A 27813-nucleotide genomic window follows, 5' to 3' on the forward strand; every position below is an offset into this window, starting at 1 on the left:
GACAACCAGCAGAATTGGGAATATAGCTCTGGAGCATAATACAGGATTTGTGCATACTTTTACATAGTTACTAAACATTTTATGTTACGTAGAAATTGTAAAATGATGTTCAAAGACGACCTTATTCTTTTTATAGTACTTTTGTAGTGTGTCGGTTGTGTCGCTGTATGTCTGTTTATAAAGCAGACCTGTGTTTATGAAGAGGCCTAAGCTATTAAAACTTACAGGGGATAGACAGCGAATACTTATGTATATACAGCAATCCTTCTTGTAGAGCATAAATCTTTGCATTCCATTACTGATCTATCTATTTTTTTCTAATACCACTGACATTAGATAGTAGTTAGGTGTACAGGAATTGTCCAACTATAGAAGATCTTTTTAGAAAGGTTTTAACATAAACATGTATTTTCAAATTGCCCAAAAGTGCATGTTTATGTCAGTCCGAGAGAGTCAGACGAGTGTGGGCAGACAGGCTTTTCTTGGGAAAAACAATAGCATGTGGCCAGAAACAATCAAACATTGCCTATCCACATTTCCCCTGAGAAAGTTTGGGGAGGGGGCTGCAGTCCGACAACACCCATAGATATGACAACTGGGAGGTAAAACAAGATCTGCATAGTAAAACAAGACCTGCAGAGTGGAACAGATTAGTCCTGTGTGAAAGTTCAGATAACATAAAATACAGTTATTGGACGTATCTGTAATCATTTTCTCTATTAGCATTAATAATTTAAAACAAGTGTTCACTGTGGGTTGTTAAAACAATCTTACATGCACAATAAATTCCTTAAATAGACACTAACTTTTCAAAGAACTTATGCTAAATCTAATAGTATACCTGATATAGATCAACTTTGTAATTTACTTACTGTTACTAGAAAAAATGGGGTTGAATCCAGCACGGACAGTTGTTTTAAAATGGAAGAACTATTTCCAAGTTTAATTGGCCAGTATGTTTGGCAAGTTAAAATCAGGAGTAAAGAGCACGGTGTGACATCCTGATATAGTGGAGAAAAAATTGTGGTAGTGGTAGATAGAGAGCCTACGCGTTTCAGACGCTCCAAGCGTCCTTAGTCATGGCTGAGCTTCAGCCATGACTAAGGACGCTTGGAGCGTCTGAAACGCGTAGGCTCTCTATCTACCACTACCACAATTTTTTCTCCACTATATCAGGATGTCACACCGTGCTCTTTACTCCTGATTTTAACTTGCCAAACATACTGGCCAATTAAACTTGGAAATAGTTCTTCCATTTTAAAACAACTGTCCGTGCTGGATTCAACCCCATTTTTTCTAGTCTCGTCTATATGTGTGCCGACACAAGGATCCGTGCATGAACCTTCCTAGAAACACATCTGCATATCAAGGTGAGCTGGAGGTGCTTCTCTTATTTATCTGTGTATATTACTTACTGTTACATTTTAGTTGTTTTATTCATGTACATTCTGTAAGAAGTTACTGCCACTAGGTGTCTCCCTTCCTGTAATCTAGTCCACCTACCGTTGTCAAGCATTGGCCGTCCCTAGTTACAGAGCAGAATTGATGGGCTGCAGAAGGTGGGGGGGGGTGGGTCACTTCACTGCCTGCCTATAACAGTCTATGGGGAGGGGAGAGGGGAGCAGAGAGAGTGAGTCAGCAACAGACACTGCATACAAGTCTATACTGTAGAGAGGGTAGTGGTGAGCAGATAGAAACACACACACATCCTGGTAAAACTTTCTATGTCACCCTAGGCCTGGATTCTCAACTACACTGGTCTGTACTGCTGTATAATGTCATCCATTCTACTGCTGCCTCTATATATATGATAGAGATAGGAGAGCAGGATTCTCTTCTTGATAGCCGTTAGGCTTCAGTCAGTCTCACAGAAAACGGAAAATTAGAGATAGAGCCTGTAAAGGGGAAAACTACTAAACAAAATGTCATATACAAGTTATATAATAGCCTGAAATAGTGTTTTCCCTCATGTACACACATATGACATCAGAACCTCAGTAGTGCAGCTTCAGGCTTTGGGTCTAAAAATTGAATCAATTATATCTCAGTATAGAAGAAAGAAATTAAGAAATGAATTAACAAATTTTCACATTTTTAATGTACACTAACGGGCCTTTTCAAAAATGTTCCCCTGGTAGGTCTCTTTTAATGCCCCATCCTAGTTTAACTGTAAAGAAAAAACCCATTCAATCCATTCTACACAGACATTAAATTATTCATTAAAACCACATCAAAGATTTTGTCCACTTAGAATAATCCCTACTTGTTTAATGGGTCCTATGACAATAAATTGATCACAAAGTGTCCCCCCTGCTCGGACCTTTAGCAATCAGTTGTAATCTGTGGTTAAAACTGTTAGTAAGTATTATAATTTTACTAGATCGCGACCACCGGGGAAATGAAGAATTACACAAATCAATGTGTAGTGTAAACAATGGGTTGTGTAATGGCCTGCCCGCTCCCGCTGCCGTTCACTTACGCAGGGTTTTCTGGCTTCTGGACGGCGCCACGTCTCTTCTCCATCCCACAGTATTGGCGGCCTTCCCCACCGCTGCTCTACTAATGGTTCTCCTCCTGATGCCTATAGCAGCTCACCCAGCTTTACTGGATTTAATAGGGTTGCTTCACGCCTGAGCAATTAGGTTATTTATCTAGCATGCTAGTTCTGCTATCCTGAAAATGCTATTGTATTTACTGTTACTGACCATGCTTGAACTTGACCATCCCTGTCTGCCGCTTGCCCTGACCGAATGCCTGTTCGCCAGGACGGACATGTGTCGCCTGCCCCGTCCGCTTGCATTGCTTTCCTTGATGGTTTAAAAAAGGAACAAAAAAAGAGAGATGCCGCTCCTCTGGGGTGATCTTGTATGTACTGATGGTATTTTTTTGTATGGTGAAGTTGTAATCGACTCACCTGATGTAGTTGTGCAGGATCATCAGCACAACTTGACTTTATTGCTCGTCTGGTGAACTTTCCGGTACACTGTGTTAGCCTCTGGAGCTGACCCACGGTGGATGCCTCCTGTGCTGGAGTTTCCTCGACGTGGTTTTCAAACATGTTTTTTGGAATAATAAATAGCTCCTTGTGTCGGGCGCTTCCGTGTAGCTGGTGCCCCGTGTAGCTACACGGAAGCGCCCGACACAAGGAGCTATTTTTTATTCCAAAAAGCATTGCTTTCCTTGAGTAATCGTCTGCCACCTGACCTGACCTATGCAATACCGGACTTTGCATACTAACTGTTGTTTTTTTTTGAAAAACATTTTTATTGGTTTTCATACAATCATAATACACTTCCAACACAACATTTTATTTACATTCAGACAGATGTCTTCTTTAACTCACGCAGGAGCGTACACAGTGCAATATTTGAGGTCTTGTCGTTCCTTGGGTTAACATCATTTTATTATATTCTGTCTCCCTTTCTTGAGCACATCAAAGACCTTGTACCTTAGTAAGCTTATCCTTTATTATATCCCTGTCTCTTTGAACTCAACGCCCTACTGTCTTGGCCCTCACTTAAGCCCCTTCCTTGTCCACTATCTTCCCCCGGTCTTTCATCCTCTCCTTTCCTCTATTCATTTCCTTCCATCAATGCACTTTCAAGCTTCCCAGAGTACCTTTAATATCTTCTGTAAGATACCAAGAAGTATATCTGAAGTTCTCCATCAGTTCCCCTATCTCTCTTGCAGGCAACTGTTCTATAAATGGCCTCCATCGTTTGAAAAAACCTGAGGTTCTTTGTTTCTTATGTTTTGTCGTTTCTACTTTATCTGAATACATACAGACTCTCATTTGCTGAGTTACATGGTGTATTGAGGGGATATTGCTTTCAATCCATCCTTTTAGCAGGCATCTTTTGGCTACAAGAAATATTATATGCATCAGTGGGGGAATATGCATCTGAATCTCTGTTACTTCTGCACTAGCTACAGCCTTATAGTGAAAGAGCAACAACATAGGGTCTGTTGGTATCTCTCTGTTCCATAGTAGCTGAACATAATCTAAAACTTTCCTCCAAAATTTTTGTATCTCTGGGCATGACCATATGCCATGGTATAAATCAGTATTTAATTGACTACATTTTGGACAAGCATGTATTCTGCTGGTATTAGCTATCGTTGCTGGAATATTGAAAGCATAAATTGCCGCATGCATTAATTTAAAGTGTGATTCTCTCCACACCTCATTCACCACACATTTCCTCACTACCTTCCAGCCCTCCAAAAGAGGACTTTTAACGTCTTGCATGTTCAAGGTGCGTCTCCAGTATGCAAACTGATCTCTCGGAGCTACTCGGATGTACAATTCTCTTATGGTTTTGTAAAGCATCGACAGTGACGTCCTATGTGTCTCATCTCCAATCACCTCATCAAATGCATTATTTGTAATTTCTGATTCCAAATTCCTTACCAGTTTTGTGCAGAACGATTTAACTTGTAAATACTGAAGGAAATGGCTCGGGGAAATTCCAAATTTCTCTACTAATTCCGGTAATGTATATAATCTGGCCTCCGTAGCATGAAGTACATTGCCTACTGTCTCAATTCCCCTTTGTTTCCATGCTGTGAATAGAGAACTCGATTGCCCCGCTGGAAATTCTATGTGTGACCATAGTGGTAGATATTTGGATAACTGATATGACAGCCCCATCTTTTTCCTCACCTCCTTCCAGCACATTATAGTATCTCTCAGTAGCACTGATCCCTTTACATGTCTAGGAAGCGATGTTAGTCTAGTATGTAGTAAAGAGACGAGATCATGAGGTCCCGCCAGTGCCTTATCCAACTCGTAATTTGAATAGTGACTAGAATGCTGCAGCCAGTCCGCCACATGTCTAAATAAGCTGGCTATATTGTATCCCCTTAAGTGTGGTATATTTATCCCGCCTTGCCAGTGATAGCCTTGTAATTTAGCCATTGCGATTCTGGGTCTTTTATTTGCCCAAATAAACTTCGATATTTTAGTATTAAAGTCCTTCACATCCTTATGTTTCAATAAAATGGGCAATGTCTGGAGTGGATACAGCATTCTTGCAAAAGATATCATCTTAACCAGATGACATCTACCAAATAGCGAAAGGGGCAAATTTGCCCATCTAATAAGTTCATTAGTTATTTTCTGGAAAAGCGGTTTGTAATTGAGTTTATACAGAGTTTCTGCCGTTTGCCCTATCTTAATCCCTAGGTATGTTATGTGTGATGTCGCTACCTTGATACCTGTTTTTTGAATTTCTATGTTTTCCCTATGATTATGTTGTGATAATCTCAGCAACTCGCACTTTGCCGGATTAATCCTAAGCCCCGCAAAAGAACCATAATGCCTAATCAGGTCAAAGACCTTCTGTAAGTGTAGATTGGGTTTTGACATAAACAGAAGAATATCATCTGCAAATACTGCTGACTTCACTTCCTTATCCCCTATGTGTATCCCCGAATATAACTCCTCACCTTCTAAGATCTTGATAAGGGGTTCCAGCGCCAGATCAAATAGCAACGGCGATAAGGGGCATCCCTGTCGCGTTCCCTTCTGTAATGCGAATGTCGATGACCTGAATCCCGGCGTGCAGACTGCTGCAGTAGGTTCCGTATACAATGCTCTCAGATACTGTCTGAAGTTCCCTTTTACATTAAACTTGTCCAGGACCATGTTTAGCCATCGCCATTCAACATTGTCAAAGGCTTTTTCTGCATCTATGACCACCAGAGCTGATTGGTCACATGACAATGGCCTAGTTTTAATCTCATCCATCACTCCCAGGACCTTTCTGATGTTAGTGACTGCAGCTCTACCCTTGATAAAGCCCACTTGTGATGTTCCCACCAACTGAGGCATCAAGACCGCCAATCTATTTGCCATTATCTTTGATATTAATTTAAGGTCCTGGTTTATTAGTGATATGGGTCTGTACGAACCCGGTTGCGAAAGATCTTTTCCTGTTTTGGGTAGTACCTTTATGTACGCCATATTTGCCGCTGCTGGTATGTGGGTTCCCTGCATCAACGAGTTAAAATAGGATAATAATGTTGGTGTTATTTGTTCTATCATTATTTTGTAGAACTCTGCCGGGTATCCATCTGGTCCCGGAGCTTTACCTCTTGGTAATCCCTTAATTGCCATTTGTAGCTCTTCCATAGTAATTGGCGTATTAAGATTGTCTAATTGATCTGTGCTCAAAGTTGGCATATCTAACCTATCTAGCAACTGGTCTCCTTGTGTAGTGTTTGTCGTCTGTCCTTCTTTATATAATGTCTGATAATAGGATTTCAAAATGTCGTTTATTTTCCTAGGATCCGTGTGCATCTGCTCAGTATGATCTTTTAACTTTGTGATATGTGAGCGCGGCCGAAAACCCCTTGATAATCCTGCTAGCAGCCTCCCTGCCTTATTTCCAAACCTAAAAAGCTCCGCCTCGTAAATTGATCTGCCATATTTCTCCTTTTTGTCTAGCCACTCCTCGAACAATCTCTTGGCTTCTACCCACTGTCTCTGTTTGTCTGGCTTCGGGTCTGTCTGAAAGCTGGAATATGCCCCCCTTAGACCATCACTGTATTCCTTATATTTCTGAAACGTTTGCTTCTTTTTGAATGCAGCATAAGCCATGATCCTCCCTCTCAGTACCGCCTTCGCTGTTTCCCAGTATAATGCATATTCTGTTCTGTGTGTCGCGTTGTCCCCGTCATATTCTAACCACCAACCTCTCAATAGCTCTTGGAATCCTTCCTCATTTGCTAGCACTGTCGGAAATCTCCAAATGAAATCCCCCCCTTTAGGGTATGTGTCAGTCAGCATTATGCTCATTGGAGCATGATCTGAGATGACCATATTTTTTATGTCCACCTGCTCCAATCTCTGTATCAAGTGTGAGCTCAAAAAAATATAGTCCAATCTGGACCATGATTTATGTTGTGACGAAAAGTAAGTGTACTCTCTACCATCTGGATTCATATGCCTCCAGCTATCCCCCAGCATTGTGGCCTGTGTAAAGTTCGGCAGGATGTCGTCTGTTGCAAGAGATTGTGCGAGGGGATTTCGTTGCCTGTGTTCAGCCGGATCCATTACCGAGTTAAAATCCCCCCCCACTATTTTCAGTACATTTGTGTCCGTCAGAATCTTATCCTGCAGTTCTTGGAAGAACGCACGGTTGCTTGTATTGGGGGCGTATATGTCATATATACTTATTTCCCCCGCCGGTGTGTCCAGTAAGAGCTGTATTATGCGTCCCTCCTTGTCTGCATACTGTGAGCGTGTTGTGGATGTTAAATTTTTATGTATTAGGATCATCACTCCATTTTTTTTTTAACTGCAGCTGACCCATATACTTCTCCTACCCACCACTTTCTCATACGGAAAAAATCCTTATCTTCCAGATGCGTTTCTTGAAGCAGAGCTATATCAACTTTTAGTGAATGCAAATGTCTCAATACCATGGCTCTCTTATGGGGGGACAGCAATCCTTTAACGTTCCATGTTATTATTCTCATAAAACAACTAACAACATTGAGCTATGTTGACCATGCATATCTCTTAATCCCACTCCTATAATCAACCAAAACCTGCAAATTGTGTTGATAATTTTACTACTAATTAGCTCCCTTGTGGCTGCTTTGTATATTATTAATCTTCTGTCCTTTGATGTAAAACCAAAACTTTTAACAATCCCATAACTTTCCCTTCTATCCCCAAGGGTCCCTTGCCTTCCCGCACCCATTATTTTCAAAACTTCACTTTTTTCTAACATAGTGCTTTCTCCCGCTTTCCTAACCAAATAGATTCTATCCTCCGACCAAATAACAACATTACATATCACATCCCCCAGGAGTCAATCCCACCCCCTACGTCCTTCATATTTGTGAATATTCAGATGAGCCATCTGTCATGCTCACCCATCTTCTACCCGTTTCACTTAAACAGGCCAGTCTCCAAAGTCTCATCAAATTATAGTCCTGGTGTTTTATTTCACTACTCGTGGAGTCTGCGTCATTCTTTTTTCCCTTGGTGGTTGACTTTTCATTGACGGGGTTTGGACTTGTGCTGGCATCTCCTTCTCTGACGTTGACCTTGTCCCCTTCAGCGATAGATCCTCCTGCAACAAGTCCTTGAAAACTTCTTCAGCTTCTCGATGATCGGTGTAGATCTGCAAGGTTCCGCTTGGCGTTGTAACTTTCAATATCGCCGGATATTGGAGTTGGAATTTCAATCCCTTGTTATAAAAAGCGGTACATATCTTGCTGAATTGTTTGCGCTTTTTGGACACCTCAGCTGAATAATCCCCAAATATCATGATTGGTACTCCATTTAGCTTCGCCGGTCCCTGCCGCATTTTATAGGCTCTTAGTAGGGCTTCTTTGTCAGAATAGTCCAGATATCTTACTATGACTTGTCTGGCTCTCTTTCCAGCTCCTGCTTGTGACTGCTGCTGTTGTCGTTCTGGCCCCACTCGATGTGCTCTTTCAACCTTGCACGGCCCGTTCATGTTCAGCATTTTTGGCAAGTCATACTCGCATATTCGTTTCAGCTGTGCAACCGGTATGTTTTCTGGAAGACCTACTATGCGTAAATTGTTTCTCCGTGACCTGTTCTCCAAGTCGTCTATTTTGAGGGCCATCCTCTGCTTCTCTTCCATCAGCTCCTGAAGTGTCCCGTGCGTGTCTGCGGCTTCGTCTTCAAGCATTGAGATACGTTGTTCCACTTCATCCAACCGTGCCCCATGTTGAGTGAGCTCGCTTTGAAATTGTTGCAATGAGGCCGCTATTGTATTTGCTAGCGTGTCCTGTATATCCGGCGTTATACGCTTAGCCACTTCCCTGGCCAATTTTTTGTAATCGATCACTGGTGTCATTGCCGCGCCAGAAGCTGTTCCCATCCCATCATCATCCGATACTTGATCCTCGTGTTCTGAGGATGAATGTCCTGTGGGCTGTTTATCTTTGCGGGTTACTGGCGGCATCTCGTTCCCCGAGGTACTTGCACGCACTCTATCTCTTGACCTGGTCACAATAACCAAAAGAGGCTTCTTGGGAGGCGGGATTGTATCCTAAAATGGCTTCTGTCTCCCCACAGTCAATCTCTATGCACCTTTCAGCAGCGCTTATGTGTAACTGTCTATACACAGTATGATTATTTTCTTTTGCTGGTCACTGCTTTCCCTTCTTTTAGCTCCTGTTATAATCTGCTTTTCACTTGCCTCTGTCTGACCGTGTTGAGAGTGTTTTCACTGGGGCTATCACCGGTATTCCTTCTGACTCCCCCGACACTGATCGATTATTCAGCCGTCTGCCTTATTCTCTAATACCGCTGCGTCATGCCCCCGGCCCTGCTGCAAAATGGCGCCCGACTTTTTCCAGTGGGTGCCTCGTCTCCTCCTCTTTCCTCAGAGCCGTTATGGACTGGCTTGCGTGGCGTGAATTTTCCCCTGTGTTCGCTCCCTGATGCTGTACCTCTACATATGGCGAGGAAGATGCCTCCGACTCTGTCTTGTTCCGTCTGGCGATGTCGGGAGTGATCACGCGGGAGCGCCGGGCTGATGCTGCGCTTCCGTCTGTTTCCTCCGAACACCGGACTTATTTATCACCTGGCTGCTCCGCTCTTCCCCTCAGACTGATGCCGGAGCTGAGGTAAGATTTAATACCGGATTTCGGTCGTGGATGCTGTGTTAGTCGATTTATTTTGGTCAGTCTAGCACGGAGCGTTCTCTGCACCCTCCTCACATGTCAGCGCCGGAACCGGAAGTCTACTAACTGTTGTTATTGTACCTCGCCTGTCCATGTTGGCTATTCTGGGGGTAGCGACCAGGGGATACTGGTGACCAAGTCAACATCTCCATACGGAGGACAAGGGGTGTACACTTAGCTATACTTTAGTCTCTTCTAGCCCCACACCAAATCATTTGGCAACACACTGGGTCCACACCATCCTATGTAGGGCCCGTGACAGTCACTAATTTTACGGGCCCCATGACAGTTTGTCTGTTTAATGCATGATAGAACAGGTCCTGCATTAGAGCAAGGGAAACTCTTTTTAGCCACTCTCCACATAGCGATGAAAATCCTGAACAAAGGATCTCTCTCTATTAACTCAGAATCACCTTATAGCATAAATGAAAAAGTGTTTTTTGCACTTGTGCTCTCAGTTGGCCACTGGGGATGCGTCTGAAGGTGAGTTCATTCCATCTTTTCAGTTGTTGTGGTGCCGTGTGGCGGTGTCTGTTGCTGTGGTGCTGCACTTGTGGGGGTATGCGGCCCAAAGTCAAGGTGGCTGCTCTCAGCTGTCTGAGGAGCGAGAGGGGATTGCAAGATATCCGTCCCAGGTTGCTATAGCGATTATACGCTAGGAGGCCGAGAGACGTACATCTTGCGACCCCCTCTCGCTCCTCAAACAGCTGAGAGCGGCTGTCATATATTCTAGAGCCATCCCTATAAGAACCAGAGGACGCCTATACAGCATTCCCTGTGCTTCAGTTCTCAGGCTCCAAGCACAATACACCATGTCCTCACAGCAAGATATCACTAAGATCGCACTTCTTCCTCACTTGCAAATAGCCCTGGCGGAATGTCAGCCCCGCCAGCATGAATGGCAAATGCTTCCTTGTGTATCCACTGTGCCAAATCCCACTTACCGCTGATCTGTTACAATGTTTATATTTATGCTTTTTGTGGAAAGTTTTAGTGATAGAAATGTATCTAATTGCATCCTTTCAGCCAAAGTCGACCAAATTCGAAGTGGGCCGCGTAAACGAGCGCTGATCAACGAGACAGCTCGTTGATCGGTGCTCGTTTGCCCCTCTCAAAAGGAGCTAGTATGGGGACGAGTGCTCGTTACTCCGATCGCTCGTCCCCATACATTATTATCATGTTGGGAGGGCGTCTTCCTGTTAACAGGGAGATGTGCGACCGACAAAAATAATATCTTGGGCATAGAAAACGATACAATCAGCCGATGAACGAGCGTTTGCTCGTTCATCGGCTGATCGTTGCCTTGTTTACACAGGGCAATTATCGGGAACGAGTATTCTGTGAACGCTCAGTTGCCCGATAATTGGCCATTGTAAAAGGGCCATTACACTTGAGCTGTTCCATTTTTCACGTCTTTGTTTGCTAACATTGCAGCACCTGTGGAGACAACATCCCTCAGCAGATTCTCACAGCCAATTGAAATGGGGACGATTAAAATGGGAAGGTGTTAATGAGAACAAAGATATTGCTCTGGCATTGTGCCTGTCTCTGAGTGCTGTTGCCAGACATCACTCTCTCATCCTACCAACAACTTGGCCCCTGTTATTGAAGAGTCGCTGGAATTCATGCATTAAGTTTGACACTGGCTTTCATCCAGGTTACATACAGTATCAGAGTGTTCCTATTACCAGGAACCCTTTGGACATGCCATTACTAGACAAAGTGTTCTGTCTCTGCCAGTTGAATGCATATTATAGTTGATATAAATAATTTTTTTTTCATCAAAATATATTTTTTTTCATGGAACACATAGAGGGGAATTAATTAACTTTTCTGTGGCAGTTTTCTGGAGTAGAAAAGTCGCAATTGGAAAGTTTGCGGGAAAATGATTTCGTTTTGTGCCTTTCCACCTCTTGCGTCACTCTTCTAAAAGTAGAAGTGGCTGGGACACCAGCAGCCTTAAATGCCTGGCGTAACTTATAGCGCAAATCTATGTCATATCATATCTGGCAAAGATTTGACTCTCTGATGCACAGACGGCCGTTGATACGCCTAATTTTTAAGACGTATTACTCCAGGAATCTGTATATAAAGGCTGGCGTATGAAAGGCCAGTCTTAAAAAATATCCCCGAAAGTGCTTTAGTGTTGTAAATTAGAGCTGACATCTTTTTTTGTCTTATATAAGAAAAAAAACAAAACACGAATAGCAAAAAAAAAAAAGATTTTTTCAGTTTCTATTCCAAGACAGTTGGTTCAATTAATAACATTTACCCTAAGAATGAATTCTATGATTCTTCTGTGTATAGCAATACCAAATATGTGTACTTTATCTTGTATGCGACGTTGCTATAATACAGAGAACAAAGACCCTATATTAGTTTTAGATTAAAAGCTATGTACACCTTTGAAAACAATTTAAAAAAAAATAAAATAATTAAAGTGTATCAGTGTGATTGGTGCAACTTTGTAAATACTTTTTATTAAAAATTATTTTTATTTTTTGAGATACAGCTGCTTTGTATCCTGTATACAGAGCAGCTGTATCTAGCGCTGACACCTGAATCCGTCAGATTAGCGGCACTGACGGGTTCAGTGACAGCGGATCCTGCATGTCTCTAATATGCAGGATCCACCTGTTATGTGACCCATAACAGCTCGATCCTGCATGTCAAAGAGACACGCAGGACCCACTGTCACTGAACCCGTCAGTGCCGCGGATCTGACGGATTCAGGTCTCAGCGCACGATACAGCTGCTCTGTATATAGGATACAAGCAGCTGTATCTCATAAAGCAAAAATAATTTTTAATAAAAAGTAATTGCAAAGTTACAACAATCACACTAATACACTGTTTTAATCAAATAAAATAAAAATTTTCAAAGGTGAACATTTCCTTTCAAGTACCTCCCACCTTTTGCATTAAACACAGCCTCTGCAAATGGTTGATAATCGTCCTTGCACAAAGAATTTGTATTGAAGGTGCTCAAGCAAATATTTGTTTGTTTTGGGTAAACATACATTGAATAAGAACAGAAGTAGAACAGAAATAGAGGACTTGTCTAGTAAGCCAAATAATTCCTTCCAACAAGTTGTAGCTTTACATGTTAAGTATCTGTAAGGTTCTTCATATCTTATCTTGCACATAATCAAAACTGCACAGTAGATCTCTTACATATTTTACATATTTCCCTATACATTAAGAAGATGAACTGAGTGTCTGCCCGATGGGTACAGCCAAGAACCCCACACAGCATGGAATTCTTGCATAACGTTATCAGGGGTATAGGTCTACTTTCATGCACTAATTTTTTATGTATCATTTATTTTCCCTTTCTCTTCTGATTGATCTCTCTTTAGATATTATAAATCATATCTTTGTAAAAATCTTGGCTAGGCTCATTGTTATCAATGTATGACATGCTGTCTTCCTATGTCAGCTATCCATGCTGCTGGGTCTAGATGTAGGTGGGTTTTGGAAGACATTTTTAGCATTATTTTGTCACATAGTCACCCGGGCATCATATAAATTTATAGTTCCTGCTTTCTCCTCCCCCTAATACAAAATTAATTGCAGTCCAAAATTGATTGCATCCAGTAATTTTTTTTTAACAAAGCCATAGTGTTTTATTTCTATACCCGGAGGAACATCTTCACATGAGGTTCTATATCAGTAATAATAAGAGCTTTAATCTCTGTATGTGGAAAGAGAACCAGTCACTATGACACACATCTTATCTGCGTGATGTCTTAATAGAGTTATACAAGTAAGTGTAAATGCATCTACAAAACAGCCCAGATGACTAAAAGGAGTCCTGAAAATAAGGCACTTCCTGTTTTGTGAAGTCTAAGGCAGGGTTCCCACGGGACGTATACGCTACGTAAAAATCATGCTGCATATCCGACTTGGAACCCGCAGGACATTCCGTCCGAAAAATTGCACCACATTCCGCTGCAGTAGAAAGCCGTTCATACTTACCCCCTCTCTCCCCTGATGTCCGTTCCGGCCTCCTTGGATGTCGTTGCAGGCTATTTGACACATCAGCCTGTGATTGGCTGCAGCGGTCACATGGGCTGCAATGTCATCCCAGGAGACCGAACTGCAGAAAGGAGGGCGTTCTGGGTAAGTATGATTTTTTTTTTCTTCCGGCGTTGTGATTTTAATTTTTGTAAATGCTGTGATTACGCCGCAAAAGTCGCAACACTTGACTTTCTGTTGTGGGTTTTGCATCCTCATTGAATTCAATGGAGAAAACACACATCGGAAAATCAACAAAATGCAGCATAAATTGACATGCCGGGAAATTAAATTCCGCACCGCATGTCAAATTAACGTTTACGCTGTGTTTCTTTTCCGCAGCACGGGCATGAGATTTTCTAAATCTCACCAATTTTGCTGCTACTGTAAACACTGCAGAATTTCCGCACACAATTCCGTTGCTTAACCCCTTAGCGCACCAGGACGTACCGGTACGTCCTGCATTGAAGTGCTTTAAGGCACAGGGACGTACCGGTGCGTCCTGGCTAAAAACTGTCACCCTGTCAAAGGACAAGGTGACAGAACTGTGCCGTCAACTGTTTATGACAGTTGATCGGCACAGTAAGACGGCAGGGGACCATTCACAGCGGTCTCCTGCCGGCGATCGCTGTGATTGGTCAGTCAAAGCAGACTGACCAATCACAGCTCTATGACGTGTGTATGTGATGACGCTGGCTCAGAAGCTGAGCCAGCGTTATCACCGCCGGGAATCAGCTGCCCGACGCCCCTCTGCAACGGCCAGGACCGGAGCTAGGCTCCGATCCGGCCGATTAACCCCTTCGATGCATCGATAAACGTGATCGATGCATCGAAGTGGCTTGTAGCCCTGTCGGCAACCACGATGGTTGCCACGGGCGCGGGTGTCAGCTGTTTGTCACAGCTGACATCGTGCCCTAACGGCCAGGACCGGAGCAAGGCTCCGATCCGGCCGATTAACCCCTTAGATGCAGCTATCGCTGCATCTAAGTGATTAGATCGTACCCTATGGTTGCTAATAACAATAGTGTTCTGATGGTTGCTATGGCAACCATAGCCTAACAATCGCTTCCTAGTACGGAAGCCTATTAGGCCCCGCCGGGAGGCGAAGCCTAATAGGCTTGCTGTCAGTGAATAGCTGACAGCTCTAATACACTGCACTATGTAGGTAGTGCAGTGTATTAGAATAGCGATCAGGGCTTCATGCCTTCAAGTTCCCTAGTGGGACAAAAGTAAAAGTTAAAACAAGTTAATAAAAATGTTGTAAAAAAGTAAAAAAAAAATAAGTTTCATGTTAAAAAACACTATAACAGCCTTTTTTCCTATAATAAGTCTTTTATTATAGGAAAAACCAAAAAACATAAATAAAAGTACACATATGTGGTATCCCCGCGTCCGTAACGACCCAAACTATAAAAATATCACGCTATTTTACCCGTACGGTGAACACCGTAAAAAAATTAAATAAAAAACTATTCCAGAATCGCTTTTTGTTAGTCACTACCCCTTGCAAAACAGAATAAAAAAAGGGATCTAAAAATTGCATGTACCCCAAAATTATACCATTAAAAAACGCAGCCCGTCCCGCAAAAAACAAGCCCTCCCGCAGCTTTTTTGACGGAAAAATAAAAATGTTATGGCTCTCAGAATCTGGTGACACCAAAAATAAATTATTTGAAACAAAAGTGATTTTATCGTGCAGACGCTGCAAAACTTAAGAAAAACTATATATATATGGTATCGCCGTAATCATACCGACCCGCAGAATAAAGTAAAATTGTCATTCATAGCGCATGGCGAACGCCGTAAAAAAAATAATAATAAAAATCATCAGAATTGCAGGTTTTTGGTCACCCGGCTTGCCAAAAAAATTTAATACAAAGTGATCAAAAAATCGCATGTACCCCAAAATGGTGCCAATGAGATCTACAGATTGTCCCGCAACAAATAAGCCCTCACCCAGCTCCAGGGAAAAAAAATAAAGACGTTTTGGCTCTCAGAATATGGCGATGCAAAATGTGCAGAGTGTCCAAAAGCGGATAATATCGGGCGCCATTTATCAGTGCAACACCGGCCACGTCTGCGGATTATTATTTATTTACCGCATTATTATACTCTCTTATTATACCCCTGATGTTCTCCGCACAGATTACACATGCCCCCACATCATAAACTGAAATACCAGCAATACCCCAAACAAAACAACTAGCGAGCAAAATCCACGCTCCAAAAGCCAAATGGTGCGCCCTGCAGCGTGCCCATGCAGCAGTGTACGTCCACATATATGGCATCGCCATACCCGGGAGAACCCGCTTAACAGTTTGAGGTATTTGTCTTCAGTGGCACGAACTGGGCACAAAATATTGTGCACTAAAATGGCACATACCTGTGGAAATTTGCAATTTTCACTTTGCACCATCCACTGAGCATTCATTTCTAATAGAAAAAAAAAAAACCTGTGTGGTCAAAATGCTCACTACACCCGTTAATAAAATGCCTTCAGGGGTGCAGTTTCCAAAATGGGGGTCACTACTTGGGGGTTTGTTTTACTATTTGACCCCAGAGCCCTGCCGTTGTGGGCTAATGCTGCGAAAATCACCAAAATTGGTCTCACATGCGCCTTTCACTCCTAAGCCGTCATATGTCCAGGCAAATGATAAATGCCTTGAGGGGTGTAGTTTACCAAATGGGGTCACTTTTGCCGGGTTTGCAGTATTTTGGCCCCTCTGTGGCTTTTCAAATGTGACATGGGGCCGCAAACCATTCCAGCAAAACTTGAGCTCCAAAAGTCAAATGGCGATCCGTCCTTTCTAACTTCCGCCATGTGTCCAAACAGCAGTTTATTACCACATATGGGGTATTGCTGTGCTCAGAAGAGTTTGCTTTACAAATATTGGGGTGTGTTTTCTCCTTTATCTGTTGTAAAAATGAAAAAATCTGAGCTAAAACGACATTTTATTAGAAAAAATTTAGATTTTCAATTTCACGGCATAATTCCCATAGATTCAGCAAAAACCGTGTAGGGTCCAAATGCTAACTATACCCCAAGAAAAATTCCTTGAGGGGTGTAGTTTCCAAAATGGGGTCACTTTTGGGGAGTTTCCACTGTTATGATCCCTCCAGGGCTCTGCAGCAAACACGACATGGCACCGAAAACCATTCCAGCAAAATCTGCGCTCCAAAATCCAAATGGCCCTCGTTCCCTTCTGAGCCCCGCTGTGGGTCCAAACAGCAGTTTATTACCACATATGGGGTATTGCTGTGCTCAGAAGAGTTTGCTTTACAAATATTGGGGTGTTTTTTCTCCTTTATCTGTTGTAAAAATGAAAAAATCTGAGCTAAAACTACATTTTATTAGAAAAAATTTAGATTTTCAATTTCACGGCATAATTCCCATAGATTCAGCAAAAACCGTGTAGGGTCAAAATGCTAACTATACCCCAAGAAAAATTCCTTGAGGGGTGTAGTTTCCAAAATGGGGTCACTTTTGGGGAGTTTCCACTGTTATGGTCCCTTCAGGGCTTTGCAAACACGGCATGGCACCGAAAACCATTCCAGCAAAATCTGCGCTCCAAAATCCAAATGGCCCTCCTTCCCTTCTGAGCCCCGCTGTGGGTCCAAACAGCAGTTTATTACCACATATGGGGTATTGCCGTAATCGGGAGACATTGCTTTACAAATGTTGGGGTGCTTTTTCTCCTTTATTCCTTGTAAAATCTAAAACATTGTATGTTTTTCCAGAAAAAAAGTAGATTTTCATTTTCACAGACCAGTTCCAATAAATTTAGCAAAAAATCTGTGGGCTAAAAATGCTAAATATACCTCTTGAAAAAATCCTTGAGGGGTGTAGTTTCCAAAATGGGGTCACTTTTGGGGAGTTTCCACTGTTATGGTCCCTCCAGGGCTTTGCAAACACGACATGGCACCGAAAACCATTCCAGCAAAATCTGCGCTCCAAAATCCAAATGGCCCTAGTTCCCTTCTGAGCCCTGCCGTGGGTCCAAACAGCAGTTTATTACCACATATGGGGTATTGCCGTAATCGGGAGACATTGCTTTACAAATGTTGGGGTGCTTTTTCTCCTTTATTCCTTGTAAAAACGAAAACATCGTATGTTTTTTCAGAAAAAAAGTAGATTTTCATTTTCACAGACAAGTTCCAATAAATTTAGCAAAAAACCTGTGGGCTAAAAATGCTAACTATACCCCTAGAAAAATTCCTTCAGGGGTGTAGTTTCCAAAATCGGGTCACTTTTGGGGGGTTTCCGTTGTTTTGGCACCACAAGACCTCTTCAAACCTGACATGGTGCCTAAAATATATTCTAATAAAATAGAGGCCCCAAAATCCACCAGGTGCTCCTTTGCTTCTGAGGCCGGTGTTTCGGTCCTTTACCGCACTAGGACCACATGTGGGATATTTCTAAAAATTGCAGAATCTGGGCAATAAATATTGAGTTACATTTCTCGGGTAAAACCTTCTGTGTTACAGAAAAAACTGTATTACAAATGAATTTAGTAAAAAAAAATTGAAATTTGTAAATTTCACCTCTACTTTGCTTTATTTCTTGTGAAATGCCTAAAGGGTTCAAATAATTTCTGAATGCTGTTTTGAGTACTTTAAGGGGTGCAGTTTTTAAAATGGGGTGTTTTATAGGGGGTTTCTAATATATAAGGCCCTCAAAGCCACTTCAGAACTGAACTGGTCCCTGAAAAAATAGCCTTTTGAAATTTTCTTGAAAATATGATAAATTGCTGCTAAAGTTATAAGCCTTGTAACGTCCTAGAAAAATAAAAGCACGTTCAAAAAACAATGCAAACATAAAGTAGACATATAGGAAATGTTAACTAGTAACTATTTTGTGTGGTATAACTATCTGTTTTACAAGCAGATACATTACAATTTAGAAAAATGCAGATTTTTGCAAATTTTCTCTAAATTTTGGTGTTTTTTACAAATAAATATTGAATTTAACGACAAAATTTTTTCAGTATCATAAAGTCCAATGTGTCACGAGAAAACAATCTCAGAATCGCTTGGCTAGGTAAAAGCATTCCGGAGTTATTACAACATAAAGTAACACATGTCAGATTTGAAAAAATAGGCTGTGTCCTTAAGGCCAAAACAGGCTGTGTCCTTAAGGGGTTAAGTTACGCAGCGTTTACACTACATGGGAACACGGTCTTATGGTGCATAGTTCAGTGATGCAATTGTGACTCCTGTTTCTGAGGTGACGTGGAATATTTAATACTTGGCAAGAGGCTGACTATAATAGTTATCTTATGATAACTTAAAGGGATTATCTCATGAAGACAACCCCTGTCCATATGCCCTATTAGGGCATATGGAGATAATAGAGGGGGTGCCCCACTCTAGAGTCAGAACATCTGAATCGCCGCCATGTAATACTACATTACAGATTACAGCTAGAAACATATATCCTATATATAGGAATGTTAATTTATTTCTGTTACTTATATAGCACCAACATATTCCGCAGCGCTGTACAGAGGTTGTCCTCACTCTCAGTCCCCATTGGGGCTGACAATCTAAATTCTCAATGTGTGTGTTTTTTGGGGGGTGAAATCGGAGTACTGGGAGCAAAATCCATACAAACACGTGGAGAATATACAAACTCCGTGCAGATGTTGTCCTTAGTGTAAACCACTGTGCTGTCCATAATCTGCTTTGACAATATTTTACTGTAAATTAGGGTGTAAAACATTTTTTGGTCAGGGGGCCACATTGTCAGATTATACAACTTGAAACAGCCACAAAAGTTGTGCAGTTTAATATAATATTGATGGCCTCTCCTGCCGATCAACTAACTAAAGGGGACATGGCACTCCAGTGAGCGCCGCATCCCCTTTATTGCTTACAGCGCCGTACATCTGGTAGTGGCTGTACCTGGTACTGCAGCTCAGTTCCATTCAAGTGACAACCAAACTACCAAAGGTATGGCGCTGTGCCTAGTAAACAAAAAAGGGGATGCGGCATTGGTTAACAATACTGAAGAGGTGCAGCCCCTTCACTTAGCTGATCGGCAGGGGTGCAAGGAGTCAGAGCCCCACCGATCTGATATTTATGGTCTATCCTAAAATTGTATTCTAGAGCGGTGGTTCTCTGAAAGAGGAGAGCCAATATAAATAGGATATATATAACGGAACTAAAATCCATCAGAGAAAAATCTGGTCTAGATCATGGATAGTCTTCTCAAAGAGGAAGTCCACAGAGAGGATTCACTCTGCATGGTACTGATACATCGGGCTTCGGGACTATCCATTCTGCTGTGGGTCATGCTGGCTGACCATTATACATGTGTTTTCTAAATCAATGGATTAGGGAAATATGGGGACTAGTTATCCCATGAACTTGAGGGATATTTTTGGTCTTTGACTGCATTGTTTTTAAATTTTCCCTGTAAGGGTCAATTAATCTTTTCAAGCCACAGTAGCACCAATTATTTGAAGAAATGCATGGTTGGATACATCTAGACAATGACGCTTCATTTTTTTTGTTTTTTTTACACAATTTCAAAATGAGTCAGCTATAATAAGGAACGAGACTGCGCAGCAGGAATTTAACTTAACCTCACGGCCTCTGTACGGTGTGAAAGCAACCGGCCCATATGTTTTCTCAGCTACTCCAATCATAGTCCTTGGTGTAATTAGTAAGTAAGACTTTGTACCTAGCATCTATAGACATTTAGTGATTTACACCCCCTGACTGGGAAGATACCCTGCTGAGGAGAGCAATGACCCGGAAAGCTTTGGGCCTAGCAGAGTTACATGCGATGCTCAGTTAAACCAAATCTTGGGCACCAGACCAGAAACCAACTAAAGAACAATCACATGTCTTAAATGTGAAATGATTTGGAAAGGCCTTTTCAATATTTTTCAGCTCAAGTACAATTTTGGCTTCTAAACACTGTGGTTCATTCTTAATTATTTTGGGCATCATAACAGCTCGGCAGGGGGCACACATTAAAATTCCCCCTGTGCAACTCCAAGATAAAATAATAGGCCTGAACGTGCAAAAAAAGACAAATAAATTTAAATAAATGCTGGAATGGTTCTGATATATTTATGATGCATGTGTGAGGTTTTCTTGCATTGGTATCAAACTACCAAATTTTATATACTTGCACTTTTATGTTGGCTGGAGCTTTAAATGATGTGCCAGTCAACATTAACATCAAATCTTCAATGCTCCTTCTTTCTGACTAAGGTGAAAAAAAAAATTGGACATGTCCTTTCCTCAAAATTACTCTATGGCTGGATTCACACGAGCATGTTCGGTCCGTAAAGGACGGAACGTATTTCGGCCGCAAGTCCCGGACCGAACACACTGCAGGGAGCCGGGCTCTCAGCATCATAGTTATGTACCACGCTAGGAGTCCCTGTCTCGCTGCGGGACAACTGTCCCGTACTGTAATCATGTTTTCAGTATGGGACAGTAGTTCCACGGAGAGGCTGGGACTCCTAACGTCGTACATAACTATGATGCTAGGAGCCCGGCTCCCTGCAGTGTGTTCGGTCTGGGACTTGCGGCCGAAATACGTTCCGTCCTTTACGGACCGAACATGCTCATGTGAATCCATCCTAACAATTGTTTCTGCAACATAATATAGTGTAGACATACTGGTTTAGGAGGAGAAACAAGGACCGCACATCCACAATATTAATAAATGAACATGAACAGGAGGTTCTTAGTTAACATTTTGATCAAATTGTGTAAGCCCGCTTGCCACTTCACAGCGACTTCTGATAAGTAGGTCCCTACTCTATTGGTTGCAGCACCGCATGGCGGTGCCCACTACCACAATACCCCACCCGCAGAGGGGGAATGACCTCATAAATGTTTCTGCTCTCAGTTGGCCACCAGTGGCACATCTAAAGGTGAGTTTATTCCATCTTTTCACTTATTGTGGTGCCGTGTGGTGGTGTCTGTTGATATGGTGCTGCACTTGTGGGGGGATGTGGCCCAGAGCCATGGTAGCTTGGCCTCTGGGTAGCTCCCTCTGCGGGTGCGATATTGTGGTAGCAGGCGCCGCCATGCGGTGCTGCAACCAATAGAGTAGGGACATACTTATCCAAGGTCGTCGTGAAGTGGCAAGTGGGCTTATACAATTTGATCAAAATGTTAACTAAGAACCTCCTGTTCATGTTCATTGATTAATATTGTGGACGAGCAGGCCTTGTTTCTCCTCTTCAACCAGTATATAATATAGTATAGAGATGTTGGTTCTGGGATAAGTTTTTTAACCCTTTTTTCTTTTGATTCACTGTATAGTATATTGGCTATGCTGTTAGAATAGATTAGCCATTGATATGCAGACTGCTATAATTTATTGTTGGTGCATGGCCAGTTTTTGGACCTTAGCTTATTGCAATACAGATTTTCTAATGCGGCTGTATTAGGGTATGTGCACACGGCTTATTTCCAGCCGAAAAATCGGAAGCAGAACGCCTCCAAACATCTGCCCATTGATTTTAATGGGAAAAACGGCATTCTGTTCTGACGGGGCGTTTTTTTTACGCAGCCGTTTAAAAAAAACGGTGCGTAAAAAGAAGTGCATGTCACTTCTTGAGACGTTTTTGGAGCCGTTTTTTCATAAACCCCGTAAAAAACGGCCTTAAAAAACGGGAGTTGCTTGAAAAACTTCTGAAAATCAGGAGCTGTTTTCCCTTGAGCTGCTTTCCTGTATTTTCACAAGTTTTTAGCTAAGCGTGTGCACATACCCTTACAGTCACAAAACCTGGACTGTGTGCGGTTCTACTGAAATAAACTTATATCACTATAGGGTACTATGGCGATCTAAGTTCATATTAGAAAAACATTAGGAGGTCCGGGTCTTGCAAACGTAATATGGACATTAATAGGCGAAGTCTGAAAAATGTACATGTGGACCGATATTTTTCATCCTTTGCATCGCAACGTATGAAACCTACAGCAAAATTCCAGAAGAGTTGAAGTGTGCTACCAATTTGAAAATGTGCAGCATGCGTACAATCCACTACAGATTATAGCTGCAGTATATGAACGGGGTTTTGTAAAAAACGATAAGTGAGAGCAGGTCTTGCTCTGACAGACCCAGCTCATTGATGTATTACATGGTTGTCCATTCGTTTGTAATACTGAATTTCTACAATAATGTATGGCCAAACTAAGCTTCCCAGTGATCACGGTAGATTCCAGAAGCCAGACCTGCCGTGATCAGCTGATCGCCAGGGAGCTATCTCATATGTCTTCATAAAACAATCCCTTTAAAGCATGGGATCACAGGTGCCACTCATATAATAAACCACAATAATAATAATAATACAAAATAAATAAAGACACAAGAGATCATTTGGAATAAAGAAGGCCTCAGTATTTATTAAGGGTTACCAAACAAACGTAAATAGCAAATAATTAAAACTCATAAACCAAAAGGCCTTAGTCATAAGACTAAAGCTAAATAGACGAATTCAAATGTATTTTTATTATAAATATGCCCAGGCCACCCATATTTAAATTGGCGACAACCCACTAAAAAAATACAGCGACTTGTTGTAAGGGAGGGAGGATGGGGCGCTACTCTAGATTCTCTTCTTGTCAGACTGACACCTTTTCAGTCGAAACTCAGTCTTTTATAGAAGAAATATTCCCGCCGAAAACTGTAGCTGGCCAATCATGATTGCCTCGTGGAGATTCCAGAAGAATCCAGCGTTCTTCCTGGTAACAACCTAGCCCAATAAACTCAGAGAAAAAGGTACCCCCATAAAAGGGGTGGGTAGAAAGGGAAACACAGGAGCATACCACTTAAATAATAATAATAAGGGGGGGGGGCACCGTGATCCCATGTGGCCCCGATTGCCTCACAATCCACTAATAATAATAACAATATATAGCCCCAAAAACCTATGCTGTTATAAAGGACTGGAAAATTTTACGAATATTTGTAGTACCATACCAATAGAATGTAGATATCCAAGGCAAACATGTTCTTCTCTGCATGCTGCATCATCTACAGGCATGGATAAGGTGATTCTCGATCTATGATTTCCATCATGGATGTTATATAAACATAACCCTTATAATCGCTGCTTATTTTCCTAGGAAAAGGGCGCCGTGAGCGTTTGATTATGATCACAAAATTCTGAGGCACTTGGATCGTGTATCTATTATTGTTTTGAGTCACCAGAGGAATCTAGTCTTACCAGGGGGCTTAAGATGAAAATTACAATGACATTCCCTCTGTCCTGGGGCGATTGGGACTTAAGAACTGGTAGAGATATTTCCCAGTAATGAAAACAGCCTTGGACATCAAGCAGTCAGATTGGGATGATGACCAAGTAACAGCTGGATTTTCCTGCTATACATATTCTAGTATCAGGGAATTATTCTGTAATCAGCAAAGACATGAAATATTTACCGGAGTGAGACGCAGATTATCAGGTTCTACAAGGACATGTGAAGGTTTGTTGGTCAAGTCTAATATTTTTCGACACCTGTTTCTGTTTTCGTGGGGCGATCTTGGTTTTAAAATATTTGACTTTTTTTTAGAATTAAATGTACGTTTGCCAACATTTTAAGATAGTTTCAAGTTAAAGCGCACTTATCGTTACAATTTGTTTTGCATAAATAAGTACAATGTGCCAATCAGTGGCGGATTAAGTAGACCATAGGCCCTGGGCTGTTACCCATAGTTGGGCCCCCCTTCTCCACCGCCGCCCTGTAACTATTGTTAACACTTCCTTTTTGTCCAGACATTAACAAATGGGTGTTACTACTCCCCTTGTCAAAAGGCTGTGTCTCCACATACTGACAGTCTCCAACCATCGCTGACAGTATCGCACCGTGTAGGGACACATTCTCCTGACAAGGGGAATAGTAACACTTATTTGTCTATCAGTCCTGGACTGCACAAAGACTTTGTGAAATACAAGGATTTCCTATAATAAACATGTCAGTAGAGATGACAGATTGTCTATAAATCTAGTGACTCACAGGTGACGACGTAGTTTTTTTCCTCTTCTCCATCCAGTCCAGACTTCATGACGACTTTTCCCGGCCATGACCCATTTCTGCAGAATTTGCCACTCAGATGTCTTTGGCTCCTCACTTTTCCAACATTTCCACACCTATAAACAAAGATAATATTATCATGGTGCCACACACTCTGCCCCTAAATATAATAGCACCAAACACTGCGCCCCTGAATAAAATAGTACAAACACTGTGCCCCTAAATATTATAGCACCATAGACTGCGCCCCTGAATATAATTGTGTCAAACACTGTAGATAGCACCACACACAGACCCCTGTAAATAGTGCTACACAGTCCTCCCCCTCTGTAAATAGCATCACATAGCCCTCCCCCTCTTGTATATAGTGCTACACAGCAATCCCCCTTAGATATATTGATACACAGCGCTCCCTTCTATATAGTGCTATACAACAATCCCCCCTTGTATATTGTGCTACACAGCATCTCCCCCCTTGGACCTGCAGCTCTTGTAATTGCTCAGTATAATGTCCCCCGTAGCTGCCCCCACAGTATATTGCCACCCATAGCTGCCCCCACAGTATAATGCCCTTCATAGCTGCGACACAGTATAATACCCCATAGATGTGACACAGTAAAATGCCCCATAGATGTGACACAGTATAATGCCCCCATAGAGGTGACACAGTATAATGCCCCCATAGAGGTGACACAGTATAATGCCCCCATAGAGGTGACACAGTATAATGCCCCCATAGATGTGACACAGTATAATGCCCCCATAGAGGTGACACAGTATAATGCCCCATAGCTGACACAGTATAATGCCCCATAGCTGACACAGCATAATGCCCCATAGCTGCAACACAGTATAATGCCCCATAGCTGACACAGTATAATGCCCTATAGCTGACACAGCATAATGCCCCATAGCTGACACAGCATAATGCCCCATAGCTGACACAGTATAATGCCCCATAGCTGACACAGCATAATGCCCTATAGCTGACACAGCATAATGCCCCATAGCTGACACAGCATAATGCCCCATAGCTGACACAGCATAATGCCCCATAGCTGACACAGCATAATGCCCCATAGCTGACACAGTATAATGCCCTATAGCTGACACAGCATAATGCCCCATAGCTGACACAGTATAATGCCCCATAGCTGACACAGCATAATGCCCCATAGCTGACACAGCATAATGCCCTATAGCTGACACAGCATAATGCCCCATAGCTGACACAGCATAATGCCCCATAGCTGACACAGTATAATGCTCCATAGCTGACACAGCATAATGCCCCATAGCTGACACAGCATAATGCCTCCATAGCTGACACAGTATAATGCCCCATAGCTGACACAGTATAATTCACCATAGCTGACACAGTATAATGCTGCATAGAGGTGACACAGTATAATGCCCCATAGAGGTGACACAGTATAATGCCCCATAGCTGACACAGTATAATGCCCCATATCTGACACAGCATAATGCCCCATAGCTGACACAGCATAATGCCCCATAGCTGACACAGCATAATGCCCCATAGCTGACACAATATAATGCCCCATAGCTGACACAGCATAATGCCCCATATGTACGTACCTAATAAAAAAGAAAACATAATTACTTACCTATCCCGGTTCCCACGACGGTGGGGGATGCTTCTCCTCCTCTGCGCTGTGCTGTGAGTGACTCCGTGCAGACAGGCGCGATGACGTCACTACATCGTGCCTGCCTGCATGGAGCCGCTCACGGCAGAGTGAATGCTGGAGCGAGGCTCCAGCATTCAACCCAACTGAATCTGCGTCCTGCGGACGCAGATTCAGTTGGAAGCGAGCAGCGCGTCAGCTAGCAGCGCTGCATAGTTTTTGAAGTTTGTGTGCGGTTCAGGCCGCGATGGGCCCCCTGGCAGCCTCGGGCCCCGATGGGCCCCCTGGCAGCCTCGGGCCCCGGGCGACTGCCCGAACCGCCCATATTATAATCCGCCATTGGTGCCAATACATGAGATTTTATAAAGTTATTTTATGAGGAGAAAGTGGCATCTTCCTCAGCTTTAAGTAGTCTATAATTCTGATTTATTTGGAAAGTAGATCAATCTTCCCAAAAATGTGTACAGTTTAAAACAGTAAATTGAAGACATAGATGAGGAGGGGGATGCAGCTGCAGTTTCTCACACAGTGTATTAGTAAAAAGTAGCAGGGGGAGATATATGATTGGATTCAGGGCACATGGCGCAGCTTATACATTACACCCATAAGTGCCTGCCCGCTTAGCAAGTATGGGGAGAGATAACGTTTATTTACTAGGTGCCTGGGCACCTAAACAGCCTCTTAAAGAGATATTTCTAACTTTAACATATATGGCACATTCACAAATATCCCCACCTCTAGGATCTTCACCTGTCGGTAAAGTGGGGTCCATAGGACGTGATGGAGAAGTGGCCATTCTTGCACTCTCCATTGAAATCTATGGGAGTCACGGAAAGATGCAAGCAAGCAGGGGCAAATGGTTGTAATAGTAAATAGTCACAGAGTTTGTTCTCACACAGAATCTTAAGGCCTCCTTCACACATAAATATTTCCTGGCATTTTAAACTGCATGTAAATATGGCGTTTTTATTTAGTGTAATTTTGTATTTTCTGGCATTTTTGAAGTTCAATAGAGAAGCCTATGGGAAAAACGGCAGAAAAAAACGCGACACTGAGAGCATGTTGCATTTTGATAAAAAGAAACAAAATGCCACAAAAACACCATAAACCAAAACACAATTGTGTATAGTGCATGTTATATTTCACTAGAGAGCTTGATGTAACATCTGGCTGCAGTAAAAACCGCCATTAAAAACATCACGAAAAATACACAAAAATGCTGTGTGTGAACCCAGCCTAACAACTTATCTGAGCTAGCCCAGAATTCTATGCTGACCCGAGAGCTTGTACTGGTGATTTGTGTCCTGTGAAATAAAGTCTTTGCACCAGGCACTGTACAATAATTCAATGCATGAAAACTTCTTTATAGTAGCTCAGCTAAGCTGTTAGGAATCTGTCTGAGAACAACTTTGCAGTCTGTTTCTAACACTCAGCAGAATTGTGAATACAGCTCTGGACTAGAATACAGAAGCAAT

General features: G+C 42.3%; 2 protein-coding genes across 2 annotated transcripts in view; both read right to left on the reverse strand.

The window, feature by feature from the left end:
- LOC142658916 (uncharacterized) overlaps window positions 1-3058 on the reverse strand; it is a 97143-nt gene extending 94085 nt beyond the window's left edge. The window contains exon 1 of the mRNA XM_075834525.1: window positions 2915-3058. Coding sequence (XP_075690640.1) covers window positions 2915-3058 — 144 coding nt within the window. The remainder of the gene's footprint in view (window positions 1-2914) is intronic.
- Window positions 1-27813, reverse strand: part of RPL35 (ribosomal protein L35) — a 210665-nt gene that overhangs the window by 164584 nt on the left and 18268 nt on the right. The gene's annotated exons all lie outside the window — the stretch shown is intronic.

This window comes from Rhinoderma darwinii, chromosome 8 (genome assembly GCF_050947455.1).
Source record: "Rhinoderma darwinii isolate aRhiDar2 chromosome 8, aRhiDar2.hap1, whole genome shotgun sequence".
Classification (NCBI taxonomy): domain Eukaryota; kingdom Metazoa; phylum Chordata; class Amphibia; order Anura; family Rhinodermatidae; genus Rhinoderma; species Rhinoderma darwinii.